Below are 22,566 nucleotides of genomic sequence, written 5' to 3'. Positions count from 1 at the left end.
AAATCTTTTCAGTTGATTTACATAGTAAATAAATGATAAATTTGGAAGTTATTCAATGAAATTAATAAACTATAAATGAATGTATTAACTGATAAACAAGATATTTTCTTGTTATAAAAACCAAGTTTGTTACAAGTCTTGGACTTCAAGACATATATGTATCAACTAATCAGATTATAATTGGTACCTTATCACACAATCTATAACTTATAAAACTACAATGATTACTTATAATTGCACAATTTTAAGTTAGGTATTTTTCAATTTATTTTATGTAAAAGAAAAGAATTTAAAAATTTAAACAACTTTTATGTTACCAGAGATAAATATTTCCACTCCAATTCAAAGATAATATCACACAACTCAGATTTCAGTTATGTTTCTGTAACTATTGTAGTTAATAAAATTCCATGGACGTTTTTAATGATATAAGGTTTGTAAATATAAATTTTGACAAAAATCCATATCTCTATTTAAAAAAAAAAGATGCCTTTAATGAGAAATTGACAATATTCTTGTCAAAAGTCCACTAACAGATATGTAAAACTGACATTGAAAAAAACTGAAAATAAAAAAGAAATTTCTGTTTTAAATATTAAACATTTCTAAGACTGAAAGTCTTTGAACTTTCAAAAACATATACAGTTTAGTTAATTTTAATATAACTTAGCATTTTAAAACACAAAAAATAAATTCTTACCGATACTTCCTGACCTTGAAGAAGTTCTTCAATGAGAACAATCTCTCCAGCCACACCTACACTCTTCTCCTATACACAGTAATATCAAACATGTTTAGAACTTATATTACCATTAGCAATGGAAGCTGTTCAAATATTTATGATATACAGTATTCAGTTTTAATATGTCTAACTTTGTTATCAAAGTAAAGTTTTTTGTAAAAAGGTGAAGATTGTAATTTTTAATTATAATTTCTAAAATGCTAACAAAAGGGATGGGAAAAGGCAAATGAAAAAACCTATGAAATATTATAAACCCAATACTAAGATTTCATTACTTATTGTACTAAAGTTTAAGAATTAGAAACTCCCTGATATATTCTTTTTTTCCTGTATATTTGACAAATTTACTGCCCTTAGGTTTTACAATAAAGTTGTTAAACTTAGTTAGCCAATTGATAGTCCACAATGCTTTTTAGTAGCTTCATGTTCCAACATTATAAAGCTATCCCATGAAGCATAGGTTAGAAGTTCATCACATATTCACAAAGATTTTCCTGGCAAAACAAGTTTTTAATTAATCCTTTCATGAAGATCAGGGGTCAAAGGCCATGTCATAATGTTTGTCAACTTGCATTCAAACTTTTATTGAACTAGTTTATGAATTTATGTCAATAAGTTTGGAATCAGATTATAGATTATAATTCAAGCTTTAATATTATGTACAAGTTAATTTCTTAACTTGAAAATAAATATCAAAAGAACACACCAAAATATAGATTTTAGTGAGTCACATGGTATGATGAATGCAGCACTGTTTAAAATTAGATGTTTATGATGTCAAAATACTAAGTCTATAGTTTCATGAAAAATAGGAACTCAAATTACCAATATTAGAAAGCTAGAATATAAAAACCTTATATCTTATTTTGCTGAGGTGTGGCTTATTCACTAAATCAAACATAGTGGCCCCATTCACCTCTGTTTTTGGAAATGGTCCCTTGTATACATGTATTTCAATATATGGCATGTGAATAACCAATCAACAGCTTAGAATGTCCTCCAAGGGATGTTTTCAGTCATTTTAATTTGTGGAAAAGCTACCACATTATTTCAAACTAAAATTTCAAGAAGGTAGTTTGCATCTTTAGTCAGATTGAAGTTTCATGTTTTTTTTTAAACCTAAATACATCTTAGTTACTAAGCTCAATAAAGTATAATGGAATCCTGTAGTATCAATATAGTTATTTATGATTTTTTGGTTATTCAACTCTATATATAAAACTTTAAAATAATTATTTGATATCCTTTATGTTCAAAATTTTAAATGGCTTAGCAACCAAGTTCATAGGTCATAGCTAGAAGAAAAAAATGTTTGCTTTACTTCTTTACTTATTGTTCTGTATTTTAAGAAAAGTTTAACAATTTATTTCTAAATAGTATTAATCTATATACATATATAATAACTTAAATGTGACTAGTTCACTGAAACACAGCCAAGACAAGGAAAACCAAAGATCAGTTTCATATTACTGGATACTTAACAAGTGCACATATACCTTGTCAATACCATTATGTAATGTTTGCTAGACATGGCTGGAAAATGAATATAATTATATATATATATATATGATGGCTAGGATAATGGTCAAGTAGCAGACCCTAAATAGTTAGGGTAAAAAAAATAAAATATAAAATTTTACTGAAAACAAATGTTTAAAATGTATTTAGGTTTTAGAAATTATGCAAATAATATTAGATATATTTTAATCTCAAATAGTTCTTTTAATCATAGCATGAAATAACCTTTTGCTAAAAATACTAATGAAACAGTTGACATTTTCACAAACAAATTTTAGTAAAAATATTTCATTAAATAATCTGATTTTTTGTACACACAGTACTTGTAATCTTTACTAAAAGCATACACATGTTGAATCAAAAGTTATGATACAAATATTTAATATATGCAAACATGTAGATAAACTTGTGTATATTATACTTACCCCATTGAGAAAGGGTTAATTGTTCCAGCTTTAACTTTACTACTCATGGTTTATTCCTCATAAAAAAAATTAATTTATTATTCTTTATCCAATTAATCTCACCCAAGTTTGGTTTGGACTAAATTATCAACTTTTGCAAGCTCCCACTTCAACATGCTCCTCAATAACCTTTTTCATGTTCTAAATTAAACTACTATGTTTTCAATGAATCTTCCATACTAAAAATCCTTGCCATAAACACACCATTTATAAGATAAAGAAAATGCATTAACCAGGTTCTGATGGTTAAAAATTATAGCATATATAACATATTAAATCACAGAGAAAACGTTGTGTTATATAGCTGAAATATGGTAGCAGTTGTTTATAAAAACTTTGAGCACGCCATTTTACCAAAATGTTATTGGAACAATACAAATCAAAATAAAATTTTTTATAACTATTTATAAATTTTTGTACAAATAATAAAATGAAGACTTCTTAAGATAGTAAATTGTTTAATCGTTTTATAGAAACTGACTTAAAAATTGTTTGAGGTCAAATAACGAGAATCTAATAATTTAGCATAACACGTAATAACATGTTATTAATAACTTCATGGAAAATCTTGGTTAATGTACAGTTAATATAGGTCAATACTTTATCACAATCCTTTTGAGCAGTGAATAACTCCAGAGAATTTGTTTTACATAGCTATTACAAATACATTTGAAATAATTAAAAAATAACCATTGTTTCCTTTTTTCTTTCAAATGCTTATTTTAATTTGGATGTAAATACAAGTCGCACTAACAGTCCAAACAACTATGTGAGAGACTGTCCTACTATTCTTCATTAATGTAATTCTTATAGAATATTTTTAACAAAAATATGCCATCCAAAGCACATCATTGTCATTTTTTTTCTATTAGGGTTGAAGTCACTAATTACATAATTCAGAACTTCAGTTTCACTATGATCAAATTTTAACATGAAACAAGCCAGAACTTTCATTTTACTATGAGTAAAAAGGCTAAACTGGTCATAACTGGTGCATATAAATTGGTCATAACTTTCATTTTATAAATAAAGTAATTACACATCGCAACTTCAAGACATGGTGATTAACTACATGCATAAAAGTAACAACCATATCACAAACACACAGAAATGGTTAGTTACCAATGTAAACAAAACTTACAACTTAAAATAATTTATTTGTACAAAAACTGTTTTAATTAGTTAAGTTTCCTTCTTCCAATTATTTACAATTTATGTGGTTAGGCAGGACATTTTGACTTCTTAATCTTCTATTTAAAGATGTGTAGACTATTTCTTTCATAAGCAAATAGTCCTATGTATTTACCAAATAAACATTTTTATGATAAGTTTAAAAGTTCCAAGCAGATATTATAGAGTTCTGATATAATACTTTTATGATAAATAATAAAGTTCGAGTTAAAAGAGGTTTCCAAGTGTTGTCAGAATCCTCAAAGTTACTGCAGTAACCAAAAATAAGAAAAATATCACTTTTCATTTTAATTTTTTTTACACACATGTTAATTTTAATTTAATTACATAAAAACATAACTATAGCTTTTGGACTAATAAAGTCCAATAAAAGTTGGACTTAAAGAGTCCAGTCATTGAGGTTACATGTTGTCAGACTGTTGAACTTCTGTTACTTCAATTCATAAACTTAGAACTTAAAAACTTCTTGTCCCTCAGTAATTAGTTAAAGGTGAATGTGTTGTATAAACAGCAAATCCAAAAGTCCTGTTTAAAAGTATGAACTATTCTGTTGTTTTGAAGTAAACAAGTAAGAATCAAATTTAAGATAAAATTACAAAAAGATGAAAATCAAAGAGTAAATGTATGTTACAAACACAGTCACTGTTGCACTTATAAAATACCTTCATCATCATTTCTACAGCTTGTGTTGCTGTTTCTCTTGAATCTGCTACCACAACTCCCTTACCAGCACATAGTCCACTAGCTTTCACCACTAGAGCTTCATATGGAGCACTAAAGCAAGAATATTTACAGTATCTGATAAATTTCTTAGATATTGCTTCAATAACTTTCAATTTTATTTTTGAGAAAAATTGTTATTACAGTTCATTGTCTAATACACGTTTACGTGTTCCAGGCACTTTTGTTACTATTATTTTTTATTGTTAGTTCATTTACTATTATAATGTACTTATTGATTTTAACATTTCTTATATACAAACTGTCCTAGTACATATTTTTTATTATATGTATATATAGTTACCCCTCATTCACTGTTTTTTATTTAATTCTTTTTCCAAGAGTGATTTTTTCTTGTAACTTGTTTATTCATGTAGATAACTAAAAACCAACACAAGACAATTACTAATTCAATCATATAAATTAACTCACTTAAATATTCTTTGTTTTTTTTTATAATATCAATATCTAGGCACTTTAAAAACAATAAACCTACGTATACTTAAAATACTTGTATTTTATAACTAAGTTAAATGTTTCAGATCAAAAAGGAGAAAAAGTGTGGATGTTTAGAAATAAGTGAGCTGTATTTCACATGTATTGCACATATGTGCAAACTACATTGATGATATTCAGATAAATTGGCTACTCCTAGGTGTTATTATTTGCCACAGTAAGAGAGAAATTAGGCTAAATGAGTAATATTTAATTCACCACAAAATATTGGCTAAAACACAATAAGTTTGCAGTTAACTTGCTATGATTAAATAGTAATGTACAGTTAGATTTTTTCCTAATACACTAGACTTTTACCCATTCCATCCAGTGTTCTAACTAGTAATTAGTTTACAGTGATTGTTTTTATGCAACTAAAGAGTTGGGGGACCCTACACATGTAAAAACAATAGACTTGGAGGTAATACTTGAATCAGGTATTGGTGTGTTATATTCAAATCCAAGGACTAAAACAGTAAATATTAACTGAAATAATTTTTGTATTAATTGGAAGTTCTGCATGATTAAAATTATTTAAATGACTATTAGAAATAACTGGTATCATAACAGGAAAACAGCCATGACAAAAACACGTAGATACTATACATGGATAAAAATGTTTTGGTTTATAAAAGGCATGATATAGAAATTTTAATTTTGCCCTAAAACAATTCTTTTTATCTAATAAATGCTTTAACTCTTAAACAGTGGGAATGTTGTAGATAGCAGCTCATCACAGACAAAAAAAATTGGGAAAAAAATTTCTTAAAAATAATCTTTAGCATTTTTATAACAATTTTGAATAAAATATGAAATAAAATAAAAATAAAATCATAATAAATACTTATTTATTACAAGTTCAAATGTTTCTTTATGGTATGAAAATCACAAAACATTCCCCAATGCACCGAGCTACTCTGCATTCTTTACAGCAGGTAGTCACCATCTTTTGCTTCTTTCCTTTTCTTGTTGTATGCACACGTTGTCTTTGTCCACTTTTTCTAGCTCCTGAGAAAATGCTTCTTTACCAATCTATCAGTAAGGGTATGTCTTCCTGGGAAGGGTCTTGTCATCCTTCTATACCTTTCCAATAATTGGTATATTACATTGCAACTAAACTGCCTCAATGATAGCTTCTTGCCAGTCTTTACTAGATACAAGATTTCAAAACTGAGATTTCAATCAGGTGAAAAAAAAAGCTTCTTGTACCACTTCACACATTTATGAAGACAATCAATCTGTCCAATATGAATGTCACTTTTGTCAATTAGCTTCATGTTGACAGTATAATCTAAAACCATAGAGTTTAGCTAATGATTATTTAGTTTTGTAATCATCCTTTCCATGGTATTTGATTTCATCTTTATGTACGGTATTAAGCAAAGTAACAAGATGTTTGTCTTTCCATTGAAGTTCTAAAATATCCCCTTGCTTTTTGGTCTCAACATATCCCTTCTACAGAGGTGCAAATTTAGGCATGTTTTTCCAATTAATTCTAACTGTTCCACAAAAATTAGTCTTATTTTCAAAGAGAAAGCTGTGTAATTCCAGACTTGCATAACAATTATTAGTACATAATATATATATATCCTTTTCCAATGTAGTCTTTCATTAATTGTTTGACAACTGATCCTGAAAATCCTAATCAGGGATCTTTGGGACATCCACATTACTTACAGAATAAATAATCATATCTATTATAATTCCTGTCTCGCAATCACATAATATAAAGATCTTTATTCCAAATCTATAGCACTTGCTTCAAATATATTGGTTTAAAACAATGCAACCCCTAAAAAGATTCAGATTCATCAATAATTACTCACCATCAAAATTAACCATTGTAAACACTTCTTGAACTTTCCATAATCAGTTGTTTGCATTCTGTTCTTTGTTATTTGCAAAGTGCAAATATCCAAGAATCACCCTGAATCAATCTTAAGTAATATATTTTGAACAAACTGGAGTTCCAATAATCAGCCAACAGGGTTTTTTACATGTGGCATAAGTATCACCAGAGCAAAAAAAAAAGTGTACATTTCCTCAATAGTTGCAACTTCCCATATAAAGACATATGCTTGAACTTTGAAGTTGGTGAAATTCATTGGAGGCATACATAATTAAATTTAAAAAAACACAAGTCAGACTGATTTGATACAGTATCTAACATCTACATCTTTAAAGAAAGAAAGCATAGTTTTTATATGCAAGCTGCTAAAAACTAATGTAAAAATTATTTTAGCTCTGGCACTTTTTTTTTCTTAAAATAAGATAAGAAGTTAAGCATTGTGGAGAGTAAAGAAGTGTCATTTAGTACCTCTGAATATGTTTCTTGGCTGCCTCTGGTTCACTAAAAGATTTGTATCGGCCTGTTGGAATATTATACTTTTCCATAAATGCTTTTGCAAAAGCCTTGCTTGATTCAAGTTTTGCAGCTTTTTTGGAAGGTCCAAAACATTTAATCCCAGCAGCTGACAACTCATCTACAATGCCTGAAATAATAAAACATTACAATATCCTTAAAATAATTATTATATTTAATAATATTTCTTGCACTTTCTAAGTCAACTGAAATATTAGAAAACCAAAAATTAATTTGAAGAAAAATTAATATTTTCCTGATTAAGTAAAACAATAATTATTTTCAAAAACTATTATTTCACAATTTACACCAGCATTACTATAAAAAACTGGCAACATTAGTTCAACATGCAATTTATAAAGTACTGTTTAAGAATTTGGCAAGCGATATCATAAAATTCATAACTTAATGGATAGATAATGCTACAACAAAAGGTTTACAATGATAATAGAAAAGCTCATCTATGAAGTGTATTCCTTTTCAGTTTTTCTGAACAAAGCAAGCACTCAACTCAGCTGGTTGCTGCTTTAAATAACTACACTTACAAATGAAAAAACTAATACTGACTCATCCCATCTAATATTACAATTGGAATTGGCGGAATTTTGGCCCTAAAGACAATCAGGATTAGTTTTAATATTTCTTTAATTCTGAGTAGGAAAAACTATTTGTCCACTCTACAATATAAATTATGAAAAAATATATATCACCATTGGCTAATGGATCCTCTGGTCCAACAACAACCAAATCAATCTTCCTAGCCTTGCAACATTCTAAGACTTCTTTGTTGTCCTTGATGTTAACAACTAAATAAAACATTGCATAATACACAAGATATCATAAATATATTACAAAAAGGATTGGTTTAAAACTACTATAGACAATACAAGTGATTTATTCATTTATATTAAATATAAAGCTTATATAGTAAACACTTATCTTTACAGAAACATTATTTACTTATGGTAACATACTGTTAACTAATTAAAGGCTATCATTAACTGAACAGACTTTATCACTTATTAATGTTAGGATCAAACTCAAAATTACACACTGTATATAATATTTAATTTAATTTGGAAAATACAATATATTCATTCTTAATCATGAATCCTTTAGGATAAATTATCCAATGATATTTGCCAAGCATATGGGTCGTAAGTAAGACAGGCTGAAGTAGCAGTCACAGGTTGCCAACAACTGAAAGTGGAATTCTAGGACCCATTCAATGGCTCCCAAAATTTCAGGATGTAAACTTCACTCGGTGTAACTTCGATAATTGAATTAATAATGATAAGGAATATACTACTTTTTTTACATTTAAAAAAGAAAAAAAAAATCAAATTTGGAATATTTTCCACTCCAGTCAATTTTATTTCATGAAAAAGCATTTTTATTGAGGTTTTCAATTTGTTTGATCACATTATAGAACATTCATTCAAAATTTTTGTATATCATATGATATGAAGGAAAATTATTCTTGAAGAAAACCACTTTCATCTAAACCTTCAAAAAACACTTCTGACAATGTAACACAATAATGGATAGCCTTAATAAGTAGTAATTTGAAAAAATACATGAATATGCATTTTTCTAGCAGCCTTCAAGCTTAAATATTTTTGTTGGTTTTGATTATTTAACAATTCTTCAAAAGACGTTTCTATAGAACTTACAATGATAATCAAAATAGAAACTTTTGATACATTATGCACTTTTCAACGAGATTTATGTTTGAAATTGGGAACAACAATACAAAGACATGTTCTGAAGAAATTACTGCATAGTTGTAATGAAAGATCTTCACTTATTTGAAAGCATGTTCATTATTATTAACAAAAATGGAAAATGGAAGTGGTAACGTTTTTGGATGCAAAACGTCTACACAAAAAACAGTTTTTTAATAAAAGTAATATGTACCTTATTAATTCAAAACAGCTAGCTTACAAGATATCTAAATATATTACTCTGGGATAACTGTTATCACATGTAACTTGAAACAGGTTACAAAATAAAATATTTTGGTAACAAAAACATGTTTGTAAAACTATTATTTTGTCATTTTTTATATATTGCTATATTAAGTCACACTCTATCCAAGTATGATCTATAAAACAGTTAAGCTGTTAGTACTAATTCAAAAATGAAATTAAGTAACTAAATACTTGTTATTCATTTCTATATATCATTTTTGTTTCATGAAACACTTCAAATAAATTATAGTTTGCCTGTTTCATTTTATGAACCTTTTGCAAGTATATCTTAAATCAACCTTGTGGCCACTAGCAAAGTACCTAGCAAATCTACCCAAAAGCAATGCGAATAATGCTCTGAGAAGTGAAAATTTAAATAAAAAATGTTTAAACAGTTAAAACAAAAAATGAGTGTTAACTACATAACCTTCTTTCAATAGATTTTATTGCAAAAACCAATTGAAAATTTAACTATACCTTTGTCTTGAGAAACATCAAGAAACAAAGAACAAAACTATCAGATCTAGGAATACTGTGTGTATGGTTTTTCTTTTAACAAAGCCACATCAGGTTATCTGCAATGTTCACTGAGAGGAAATGAACCCTTGATTTGAGTATTATAAATATGAAGACTTACCATTGTTCCAGAGGGGACTTAGAAATACTGGCTATAAAATAATAATTTGATAACTCTGTAGCTTTTACGTAGGATATCACCTCAATTTAACTGTCATGCCTGCAAGGGCTAGTCTCATAACAAGACTAAATTGTGCCATTAAATTAAAAAAATAAAAAACATGTAGTTATTCTTCCACACATTAAAACAAACCCTTTAAGTCCAAATTTACTTGGTTAAAACATTTTAAACTTTATAGATAAACAAATATTTTCAGACGTTGACTTTAGGGCAAGTACAATTTACTCCAAATAAAAACATAATGTTGTAGAATTTTGACTTTTCTGCTTATTTTGACACTTGTATCTTCCTGGAAGAAAAGTGAAAATAGTTTTGAATAGCACTAGTTGAACTTTGTAATCTGAATACAAGTGTAGTTTTATCAACTTTAGGCAACCTCAGTTGACCATGTAATGTAATTGGCTAAATCTAAGCTTTGAGAAGTCATTGGCTAGTGATTAAATATGTAGTGAAAGTTATTCAGTTGTTTTTCATTTGTATGAACCAATACTACTTCCATTTCAGCAGAGATTTACAAAGTGATCAGAACAATGAAATAAAACTTAGCTTGGCAATAAGTTGTTGGAAGAATTGATTGTAAATAGTTTGTAACATAATTACCTTTTCTTCAAAGCTTTAAAAAAACCTTGCTTTATCATTTTATAGTCCATTACATTTATGTTTCAGTATAACAGGAAAAAAGGTTTTTTTCATCGAACAAAATGAAGTAGACTTTGTCAAGTAATTTTATACTTGACTTTATCAAGTTTTATTTCTCCAACAAGAGTGATGTGTTGTACTGTTTACTTTAGGCCTTATTTATCTATGAAACTGCTTAAATGGAAAAGGAAATACACCAAAAATAAATGTAAAGAAATATACATACCGTTGGTTTCAAATTTATTGCATGTATTAAGTGAAGCCTTGTGATGAATGGTTAAAAAGTCAACTTGCTTATTATAAGTTTGAGATGGTAAAAAAAAATTTTTGTTGTACACCAGAGATTTAAAACAGTGAGGCTGCATGCTGTGTTTTGAATAAAAATAAAATTTTACCATTTTAATAAAATCAAATCTATAAGAAAGTTCTACAAAAATGTAAGAAAGCATAAAAATATATAATTACAATCTACAACAAAGGTGAACATTTTTACTTGCTTCTCAAAAGATATATCACAATGAAACCTTTTTGAATGTTCAAAGCTGAAAATTCATACCAATAACATTTTATTTCCAACAGCTACATAATCTGTAGAACATAACCTGAAGTTACAAATTCCTTCATCCATACAAAAAATGCATCAAATCAATACACCCAAGTATGACAGTTGATACACATTAAACACTTGTGGTAATGTTATTTGTAACAAAAAAATTAACAAAATTTAATGCAACCTCTATTTCATTTTCTTCATCAAGATTTAAGACCTATGTATCTTGATCTTATGTACATACCACTACTGAGTTTCATATCTTTAAGTTGGAAACCAAAAGGCTGTCTGGATTTTCATATACAACTGAAATGTTCCTCAGGTTAATAATAAAACAAGCAATATAATGATTTTGAGTTGTATGTATCTTGGGACATAAATAGGTCTTTTATGCATAAACAAGTCCCAAGGTGTGTGAAAAAATTTAAGGGCTAACTCTGTTAACTTAGAAAAAAGGAGAATAAACTGTACATTTTCCACTTGTTTTTCCCACATTTTTGTTAATGTACATTGTACCTCCAAACAATGGACAAACCTTTCTTTTCCCATTATGGATCTGATATAAGCTGTCAGAAAAGCTAATAACAGACAAAACTTAGCCACAAGTTGGTAATAGTACCTTAAATAAAGTGGTAGTCTTTTTTCTGAAAATGTTTTTTATTACTTTGCTGCACTCATTGAAGAAAAAATTAACACTTTTAGGAAGGCTTTATCTCAAGCTTTAACATAATGTACAAACTAAAACCTTACTAAAACTACTTCAACACTATATATTCCAACAACTAATTAAAAGTGATTACCAATATTTGAAACCTTTTTCATCAACTGGGTCCCACCATTGCCAGGAGCAACAAACACATGCTGAACACAAGGAGACTGTGCAATTTTCCAGGCAAGAACATGTTCTCTTCCTCCACAACCCAGTATAAGAACTTTGTCCGTCATTTCTGTTGTCTCTTACAAAAAGATCTGTAAAAATTTTTTTTTTTTGCTAAAATCTACTGAAAATTAACAAAATTTCTAAAAATTAGTGATTTTTTTGCACTCCTCAAATTTAAAATGGCCAAAGTGAAGTGATCTTAACTCTCCAGCATACTATCCATCTTGATTAAAAATAAATCTGCATTTGTAGTAATATTTAATTTGGTACAGATTTTCAGCCATAATTATGACAACAATAAAATTTAATGGAAAATACATGTAATAACCATACAGAAGGTAACCTGCCTGTTACATGTATTCCTCATATTTGACTGACACATTCAGCTCAAAAAAGAACAACTTTAATTTTATAACTTTTTGCAATGTGTCTTGTTTGTAGTGAAACACAAAGCTAAAAAAATGGTATTCATGCTGTGCTCATCACACATCATGAAACCAGTTTTTAGCATTACTTATCCATAAACTTACCACTCTGCTATTGGGTGGCTTTAACAAAGAGGAAGGAGGGTAAAGGGTGAAACAGGAATATTATAGAGAGACACATGTAATGAGAATTTCAAAAAAAGTTTATTAAAAGGCTACAAGCTAGTGATCTACACAATAGGGCTAATCATGGCCCAGTGCTTAGGGTACTCTATCTGTAATCTGAAGGTAACAAGTTCAAATTCCTGACACAACAAATATGTTCACCCTTTCAGCCTTGAATGCATAAAATTTGTGCAGGTCAATCCCACTATTCATTGGTAAAAGAGTAGCTAAGAATTGGCTGTGAGCAGTGATGAATAGCTGCCTTCATTCTAGTTTTACACTGCTAAATTAGGGATAGCCCTTGTGTAGCTTTGAGTAAAATTAAAAAAAAACTAAATAGTAATGAAATACTAATGCTATATATATAGTAGGGTGTGTCCAGTGGCAAAGACGGAGTGAGCACATGCTGATCAACCAACAGTGTCACCCCTCCATGCACTCATCCATCACACAGCCTGTCATTTCTCTACAAAGAAAACTGCCAAAAGGTGACAACTGATAGGTTTCAGAAATGTTTCCTGTAAAGAAAGACATACACAATGATAAAAAGCAATCAGTGTTTTGATGTCATCCAGAAGAGAACGTAAAACTCAACAGTTCCATTGTATCAAGGTAGCCATTTTTATTTATGTGTAGGTGAATTGGGTGGAGAACCCTTCTGTTTATGACCACATCTTTTTTCTTTACTGTCTTTATTTGAGGGAAGTCTATCAACCTTCATGGATCCTGCCCTGGGTCAATTGGACAGGTCTTTGCTGTTGAAAGAGGATTCCAGCAACTGAGGATGTGAACAAATGATCATTTTGCATCTTGGGGTGGGAGAAAATGCACCCGACAAAACGCCTGTGCCCACAACCAAAAGAAGTGGATCTTGGGATATGTTGGAATGTATGTTACGGAAAGAGATAGGTGTTAAAGTTTATTGATTGATTTAGTGTTTTATGGCACAAAGCAGCTAGGTTATCTGCACCAAACATCCAGTAAAAAAGGTAAGAATAAATTAAATACAGTAAAATACATAAAAGGGAATGAAGGTAAAACAAAACATTATTGAAAAACAGAAAAAGTATAAAATCAATGTTGACACCTAGTCTACAATGTTAAGAGAGAAAGCAGAGTAAGAGAAGTTGTAAAGGACTTTCTCTAGCAAAAAGGTAATGATCATAACCCGCCAGGAAGACTAACAGGTAAGTACAAGAACCACCGTCATCACCTGAAGTTGACCTTTCCAGTACTGGTTCCAGGTTATGTTGTCATAACAGCCATTATCAAAAGGTAAAATAAGAGAAGTGTTAAAAGACATATAGCAAAATGGTAATAAAAATTAGCCAAATGTCCTGTAAAAAGGTAGAAGTAAAGTAAATGTAGTAAAATTCGTAAAAGGAAACAAAGGTATTAACAAAACAGCAATTAAAACATAAAATGGCATAAAACCAATGTTGACATCCAGTCTAAAGAGTTGTAAAGGGCTTCCTATAGCAAAATGGTAATGATCATAACCCACCAGAAAGACTAACAGGTAAGTACAAAAACCACCGTCAGTCACCTGTCCTGGTTCCAGGTTATGTGTCATTATGGCCAGTACTAAAGGGTAAAGTAATAAAAGTGTTAAATGACATGCAGCAAAAGTGTAATAACAACTCACCAAGACGACTAACGGGTAGTTCAAACAGCAGCGTTAGTCACCTGAAGTTGACCTTTCCAGTCCTGGTATCGAGTTATTTAATGTTATGGCCATTTTACAATGTCAAATTGAACTAGAGAGACTGAGACTGAAAAGGGAACCACAATTAAAAATGTGTAATGAATAAATATCAAACACTTAAATGAGGTTAAAAAGATTAATAGCCATTAAAAAACTAAAAACTTTATCAAGGTGGACAGTGTCACCATCACCAATAACACTGTCCAATGTTACAGACAAACTCTGGGACAGAACATGTTTAAAATAGTGCCGTCATTGAGAGTCATAATGATGGCAGGTAAGTAAAATGTGGCTTACAGTGATTTGAGTGTTACACAAACTACACACTGGTGCATCAGTTCCAGATAAAAGAAAATGATGAGTTAAAAAACTGTGACCAATGCGTAGTCTAGTTAGAACAACTTCCTCCTTCCAAACCTTATGGAAGCTAGACGGCCAAAGCCCAATATAGGGTTTTATTTGAAAAAGCTTGTTGTCACATTGCTCACTCCAAGTGGACTGCCAGCTGGCACAGAGCCAAGCCTTGAATACAGGACCATAGTCCATGTATGGAATAGGCACAGTGGTGATAGTGCCAGAGCAGATAGATTTAGCTGCCATTTCTGCAAGCACATTCCTGCGAATACCAATGTGGCCCGGTATCCAGAAAAACTGGATTGAAGTAGATGTCAATGAGAAATGGGCCAGTCGGTTTTGAATATCTGTGAGAACAGGGTGTAAGCCAACGTGTAGTGATTCCAAGGCCAGCAGAGAACTAAGGGAGTCAGTATAAATAGTGCAGTCAGAGTACGGCTCAGCTTCAATATGATCCAGGGCAAGAGATATGGCGTACAGTTCAGCAGTGAACACAAAACCTGTAGAGGGGATTCTGTGCGCAACCACCGAACCGCAACAAACCATGGCAGAGCCCACAGAGTCACCTGATTTTGAACCATCCGTATAAATTGGAATAGAAAGGTTGTTCGAAAGATGTTCAGTAAATAAAAGACAGTACTTCCAATTGGGAGTATCTGCTTTTTTCAGATGACTTAAAGGTTACATTTGGGGGCTGTAATAAGCCATGGGGGATGGGCTAACCAGTGGATTCTGCAATGTTTTCCAAGGAAAGACCCAATTCATCCAATTGCACCTGGATGCAAAGGTCAAAAGGAGCAATGGCAGATCGTCTGTTTTGAAAAATTACGGCCCAGTGAGGAAGGTAAACACATCCCCAAGTGGGATGCTTTGGAAAGGAGCGAAGAATACAGTAAAGACAGTTGCAAATGGCGAAGGTGCAGAGAAGGTTCGTGAGATTCCACATATAAGCTCTGAACTGGAGAGGTGCGGAAAGCCCCAGTGCAGAGTCAAAGTCCTTGATGATGAATGGGGTCCAGCACATTTAAGGCTGAGGCTCTGGCAAATCCATAGACCATTGATCCATAGTCGAGTTTTGAATGAATAAGAGCATAGAACATCGAACCGCTCCCCAACTGGCAGTAGAGAGGACACAGAGGATGTTCAGTGCTCTTGTGCATTTGACCAGTAGCTGCTTTAAGTGTGGTATAAAGGTCTAATTACTGTCAAAAATAAGCCCCAAGAACTTGGTCTTAGGGACCACTGGCAGCGAAACTTCACCAACACGAAGTACAGGATCAGGGTGGATACCCCATTGGCAGCAAAAGTGCATGCAAACGGTTTTAGTGAGAGAAAAATTAAAGCCATTCCCCGTAGTCCACTTCAGTACACAATTAAGGGCAGTTTGTAGTTGCCACTCAATATATCTCATGTTCGACGACTGACACGAGATGTGAAAGTCGTCAACATAGAGTCCGTTTGCAACAGTGAGAGGGAGTTGTTCAGTGATGGCATTTATCTTTATACTGAAAAGTGTGACACTCAAAACACAGCCCTGAGGGACCCCAAGTTCCTGTACAAAAGAATGGGAAAGTGTCGAACCCACACAAACTTGGAATCTCCTGTCCATTAGAAAATTTTTAATAAACATAGGTAAATGGCTACGTAACCCATATATATGGAAGTCTCACAAAATGCCATACCTCCATGTTGTGTCATAAGCATTCTCAATGTCAAAAAATATTGAAACAAGATGTTGGCATTTGAGAAAGGCTTCTCTGATTGATGTTTCCAGTCGAATTAGGTAGTCTGTGGTGGAATGCTGTCGTCGGAACCCACACTGGGTGGATGAGAGGAGGTTGTTTGATTCAAGGAACCAAACAAGATGAGCATTAACCATCCTCTATAAGGTCTTACAGAGACAGCTCGCCAAAGCAATTAAACGGTAGTGTGAAGGAATCTTGGAATCTTTCCCAGGTTTAGAGAGAGGTAAGATAATAGCCTGGCACCAGGCATCAGGAAAAACATTCTCCTGCCAGATCCAATTAAAAACAATTAGAAGAATATCAAGAGAAGCAGGAGAGAGAGAGATAGCGCAACATGTCATAGTGTACATCATCAGGTCCAACAGATGTACTGCCAGACCGATGAAGGGCCATTTTCAGTTCCACCAGTGTAAAGGGACAATTATAGTAAAAAAGACAGTCAGTTCGAAAGGAAAGAGGTGAATGTTCTGCCAGAGTCTTGATGGCCAAGAAGATGGAGGAACAAGCAGAAGTGCTAGATACCCGGCAAAAGCTTTCACCTTGAGTATCGGCGATGCTCCAGACATCAGCTACCTCTTGGCCATCAGAGAGTAAGATGGAAAAGGGGACAGAATTGTAGTGCCCACTGACCTTTCGAATCCTGTCCCATATGACGTTGGAACTGGTGGTAAAAGATATGCGAGTTGTGAACTTAATCCAAGATTCCTTCTGGCTTTAACGTCTTACCCACCTAGCATGTGCACGGGCCCGTTGGAAAGCGATGTGGTTTGAAAGTATGGGATATCTACAGAAAGTATCCTAGGCCCGTTTTTGAGCCTTCCGTGCCAAGTGGCAAGCAGGATTCCACCACGGGCCAGGATATCGTAGAAAATGTGTCAAGGTTTTAGGAATACACTGAGCAGCTGCTTATATAATACAGTCAGTTACCACTGCCACACAGTCGTCTATTGATGGCTGATTCACAATGGCAGGATCAAGTTCTGCGAGAGCAGTGAAAGTGGACCAGTCTGCCTGATCCAGCTTCCACCTGGGCACGCAGGTAGGGTGGTATCGAACACAGCCAATCTCTCTCAAAAGTATAGGAAAGTAATTACTGCCTAGTGGATTACTGTCAACCCTCCATGAAAAATGGGAAAATAATGAAGGGGAGAAAACCGAGAGATCAATAGTGGTAAAGGACTGACCAGGTGCATGAAAATAAGTGGAAGAACCAGTATCGAAAAGAGAAAGATTGTGATCAGAGAGCATACGCTCTACAGAGTGACCCCTCCTATCAATAACAGCACTTCCCCAGAGGGGATGATGTCCATTAAAGTCCCCCAGGAGTAGAAAGGGAGATGGCAACTGTTGAACGAGAGCATCAAGGTCTGATTGATCATATGTCTCTCCAGGGAACAGGTAGAGAGAACAAACAGTGATGGTGAGACCCAAGGAAACACAGATGGCTACAGCCTCCAAGGGTGTGTTGAGTGACAAAGACAGGATGGGCACATACTGATCAACCAATAGTGCCACCCCTCCATGTACTCGTCCATCACACAGCCTGTCATTTCTGTACAGAGAAAACTGCCGATTGGTGACTGTATCAGCAGGTTTGAGAAATGTTTCTTGTAAGGAAAGACATACAGGATGATAGGAAGCAATCAGTGTTTTGATATCACCCAGATTAGAATGTAAACCTCGACACTTCCATTGTATCAAGGTGGCCATTTTTAATGACGGGTAGGCGAAGTGGCTGGAGAACCCTTCTGTTTACTACCACGTCTTTTTTCCTTACTGTCCTTATTCAGAGTTGGTCTATCGACCTTCATGGATCCTTCCCTGGGTTGATGGGGCAGATCTTTGTTGTTGGAAGGGGATTCCAGTGACTGAGGATGCAAACAAATGACTGTTTTGCATTGTGGGGTTGGAGAAAAAGATGTATCAGAAGAAATGCCTGTATCTGAAACCGAAGGATGTGGATCTCGAGATTTGTTGGACTGTATGGGAGGAACAGAGATGGGTGAAGTCAATTCATCAACCTTTTTAACCATGGAGGTCAAAAGCTTTTCGTTTGTTTTGAAAACGATTCTCTTGGAGGCACAGAGAGATCTGTCTGCACTCCCACTGTAGTTGTGGAATGAAGTGCAGCAGCATATGTTCGAGATGGAGTGGCAGACAGCAATTTCCGAGCATCAGGATAACTAATGTTATGGGTCGTTTTCAAAAGCTGCACCTCTTTTTCCTCCAACCATTTTGGGCAAGAACGAAAGTAGGAAGGGTGGGAACCATTGCAGTTGACACAATGTGGGTCCGTGCGACACTCACAGGCATCGTGGTCATTGCCACCACAACAAGCACATGTTAGGGAACCACAACAGGATGCCTTTGAGTGGCCGAACCTCTGACATTGGAAACATCAAAGAGGGTTTGGAATGTACGGCTGTACCCTGCAAGTTAGATAACCTGCCTTGATGGTGGCAGGTACACGTGGTGATGTAAATGTCAAAAGAGGATATTTGTCAGCAGTGTAACTCCGTCTTTGCAAGTGGAGATGCACCTCACTGCAGAAACTCCTTAGGTGGAGAAACCAGCAAAAATCTCTGACTCAGAGGTGTTCTTCAAATACCTCATGATGAATTCAAAGTAGCATGAGGTGTAACCTCAATAGGTATATACCCAATCACCTTTGAATACAAGACGAGTTCAGTGTGTTGAGATGTGGATGTTTCCACCAATATGTCATCAGAGCAAAGTCTCTTTACTGACTTTGGAGAGCCAACAAGTACCTTCTGAATCAAAAAGGGAGATATCTGTCCTAAAAGTTTGTCTGAAAGAGAATGTAGTATAAAAAAATGGGGTAAAACAGGTGTTACAGGTGTTGAATATTGCTGCTCAGAATCTTCAAGACGTGGTCATTTACCTATGAACTGTTTTTCACTATTTTATTTAAGTTTTTATTTGGAGGATCCATAATAAAAAAAGGAATATTTTGGTGCCCACTGCCTCCCCCCACCATGGAGCCCCACAAGGGGATGCACTACAATACCAAACAAAGACACTGCAACAATGCCCAACTTTTGTGAGCACTATACTCAAACACCAGCATCAGATACAATGCCCACAACACCTGTTGAGAACATCCAACACTGGTACTTGGTTGGCCCTAGCCCAAGTCAACAAGCTGACTGACCCAAGGGGGGTCACCCTTGGGTCAGTAGGCTACTCGTCTACAGGAATTCAAGGCCAACGTGGTGTGTTGGGGTTGGACTCCTCAACCACCAGGATCCTCTCCTTTCCTTCACGGGTCACTACACACAGCAAACATATGGGTGGATGTTTATATCCCAGAGGAGGTAAACTGAAAGAACAGAACCTTCTCTGGATCCCCTCACCACATACAGGACTCAACACAGAGGGGCTTAATATTTATGATTGGTTAATTCAGACTGAGAAAACAAGTTACAACAGGGAAGTCTCTTAAGATTACAATAAATTATTGATTGTGGATTCTAGCATAGTATGATATGAGTGAAATTTTGTTACTGTGCATCTAATACACTAAGAGTTGTTTTGGTCTACTTACTTAAAACATAAGCAATTAGAAAAGTCTACCACAAGTTTTTTCTTGATGCCACAGAACTTCATTCAAGAAACTAAATGTTTTAACAAGACTTTTTGTAAGGTGAATCCATAGTAGAAGTTTTGCAGATTAATAGTCTAAATCCTTCTTCCGTAATAAATGCTCTCCTTAAATCCTTACTCTATATATAAATAAATGTAAAAGAATGTAAAACTTGGTACATCTTTTTAAAAAAGTGGAATTCAATAATGTTAAAAAAATCTAGTACCTAAAAAAAAATTCAATTTGGAAAGTGTCAATGCCACAAATTGCATCATCCAAAATCAGTGGGACATCACAAGTATACTTAATTCTAAAATAAAACCATCTCTCAATATCATAGCTGGTTGTTCCCTTGGAATACATGATGTGTAATAAAATTGTGGACAGTTTGAAGTCTCATGAGGATGGACAACTTATCCTTCTAAATACTGTATAAACTAGACTGCCAGTCTTACATTGATAACAGGCTTGAAACCCTAATAAGGAACAGTCAAAGATATTATGTTGTCAGAAGAGGTTGATCTGGCTGTTGTGTCAACAATTTTGTTTCATTGTGCTCTGACATGCACAGAAATATAGAAAATTGAAGGAGAATATTATAAATACTGGCCATTTGTTTTCAAATACCCAAGAAAACTGGGTGAAAACTGATGTTTGATCTCAGGATCTCCAAAGAGCTAAACAAATCAATATATACAGCACACTAAGTGTAATAACCACCTTTTTTTTACAAGATCCAAAACATGCGAGATTTCAAACAACTTGGCAGTGAACACTAAATGTTTAGAAGGGATCCTGTGAGCAACAACAGAGCTACAGAAAAGCATAGTAGAGCAAACTCACTTGATATCAGATCATCAATAAAAATTTGGAACAAAAATGAGTTGAAACATGTTCATTAAAAACAATCATGGTGAAGAGGGCAATTTTTTCTTTTTGGCCTATGTCTTAACAACCAAGATGACAAAAGCTAAGAGATGGTTTAGTCAAAAATGACCAATAAGAAAATGAAAAGAGGAAACTATCCCAATGATTCATAGGATTGAACATGAGGCTCTCTTCTTTAAAAATGTCTTCTGATTTTTTCAAACACTATTAGTTGCATTTTTCCTGTTGTATGCCCTATATAATTTTAGCACAAAAGCCTGTGATATAATAATTAGTCACTGAATACTCAAAATCCATAAATTCATTTCACAAATTATCGCTATAGTCACAAGTTTTCATGTGCTACAGTAATGTTTAATCTCTTAAGGTTATGACTGGGGTATGTACACAATAGTAATATCTAATAAATATATGCAATAAGAAATAACAAAAGGTACATTATATAATGTATTAAAGTTCCTGTTTTCAAATTAACATAGCACAATCCAAAGATCAATGAGAATTTATAATACCTACATTAATGAAATAACATAACAAATCAACAACTGTAGTTACAAATACACCAATACCAGGTACAATTTCTAAAATTATAATAAACATCACTTTGAGACTGATTAACTATTATACCAAGATCCCCTTCTTTCACAACACTTATCATTACTTCCATCCAAATTATACTTATAATTCAAATTATGATAACCCACAAGCATTGTCTTGCATTTATTTAAAATTAAAACTCACATGCCATTTATTTACCCAACTCACAAAATGATCTAAATCCCTTGGTAAATCAGCAACATCCTCTTCACAATCCTCACAACTAGTAACACCCAATATCTTAATATTATCTGCAAACTGAAATAATTTATTGACCACTCTTTCATACATGTCACTGGTGCAAACTGAAAAAAGCAAGCACCCAAAGACTGAGCCCTGAGGTGTCTTTACTTTCTTACAAGCTTTTTATATGGCACCTTTCTGAAAAACCATTTACAACAAATCTATATCCATACCCTCATCTACATATGCAGTAACCTTTTCAAAGAAATGAAAAGATTTGTAAGTCAAGATTTTCCTTTAATAAAACCATGTTAATTATCCAATAAAATTCTAAACTTTGTTAAATTGTTTTGCAAAGCATATTTTTCACACCTTCCAAAACTTTTCCTACAAATGATGTAAAACTAGTAAAAATAGTCATTAGGACAATTTGTATCACCTCCCTTGAGAAAAAGGAGTAACAATGGTTAATTTCCAATTCCCTGGTACCTAACCACTATTTTAGGACTTACAAAAATAGTAGTAAATAGCTTGCACATTCAGTCTTTAGTCTCCTTCAAAATCCTTGCAGAAATATTATCTCGCCCAAGAACCTTATCATTCTTTAAACTATCAAATTCTTACTTCATAAGCTCAGAATTAATGCAATCATCTTGTTTCCACCTATCAACT

At 33.0% G+C, this 22,566-nt stretch overlaps 1 protein-coding gene across 6 annotated transcripts in view; it reads right to left on the bottom strand.

Annotated features, from left to right (window-relative positions):
- Gart (trifunctional purine biosynthetic protein adenosine-3 Gart) overlaps positions 1-22,566 on the bottom strand; it is a 52,748-nt gene that overhangs the window by 26,426 nt on the left and 3,756 nt on the right. For 5 of the 6 annotated variants that reach the window (XM_076502125.1, XM_076502155.1, XM_076502144.1 and 2 more), the window contains 5 exons: positions 12,149-12,317; positions 8,203-8,298; positions 7,448-7,622; positions 4,578-4,689; positions 701-769 (listed from right to left, as the gene is read on the bottom strand). In XM_076502125.1, coding sequence (XP_076358240.1) covers positions 701-769; positions 4,578-4,689; positions 7,448-7,622; positions 8,203-8,298; positions 12,149-12,293 — 597 coding nt within the window. In that variant the 5' untranslated portion in view covers positions 12,294-12,317. Of the gene's footprint in view, positions 1-700; positions 770-4,577; positions 4,690-7,447; positions 7,623-8,202; positions 8,299-12,148; positions 12,318-20,187; positions 20,323-22,566 lie in introns of those variants that run through there. The other variant, XM_076502163.1, reaches the window with a different exon arrangement.

The sequence above is a fragment of the Tachypleus tridentatus genome, chromosome 1 (genome assembly GCF_004210375.1).
Source record: "Tachypleus tridentatus isolate NWPU-2018 chromosome 1, ASM421037v1, whole genome shotgun sequence".
NCBI lineage: Eukaryota > Metazoa > Arthropoda > Merostomata > Xiphosura > Limulidae > Tachypleus > Tachypleus tridentatus.
Note: the sequence above shows the minus strand (reverse complement) of the source record. Positions and strands in the feature narration are given on the sequence as shown.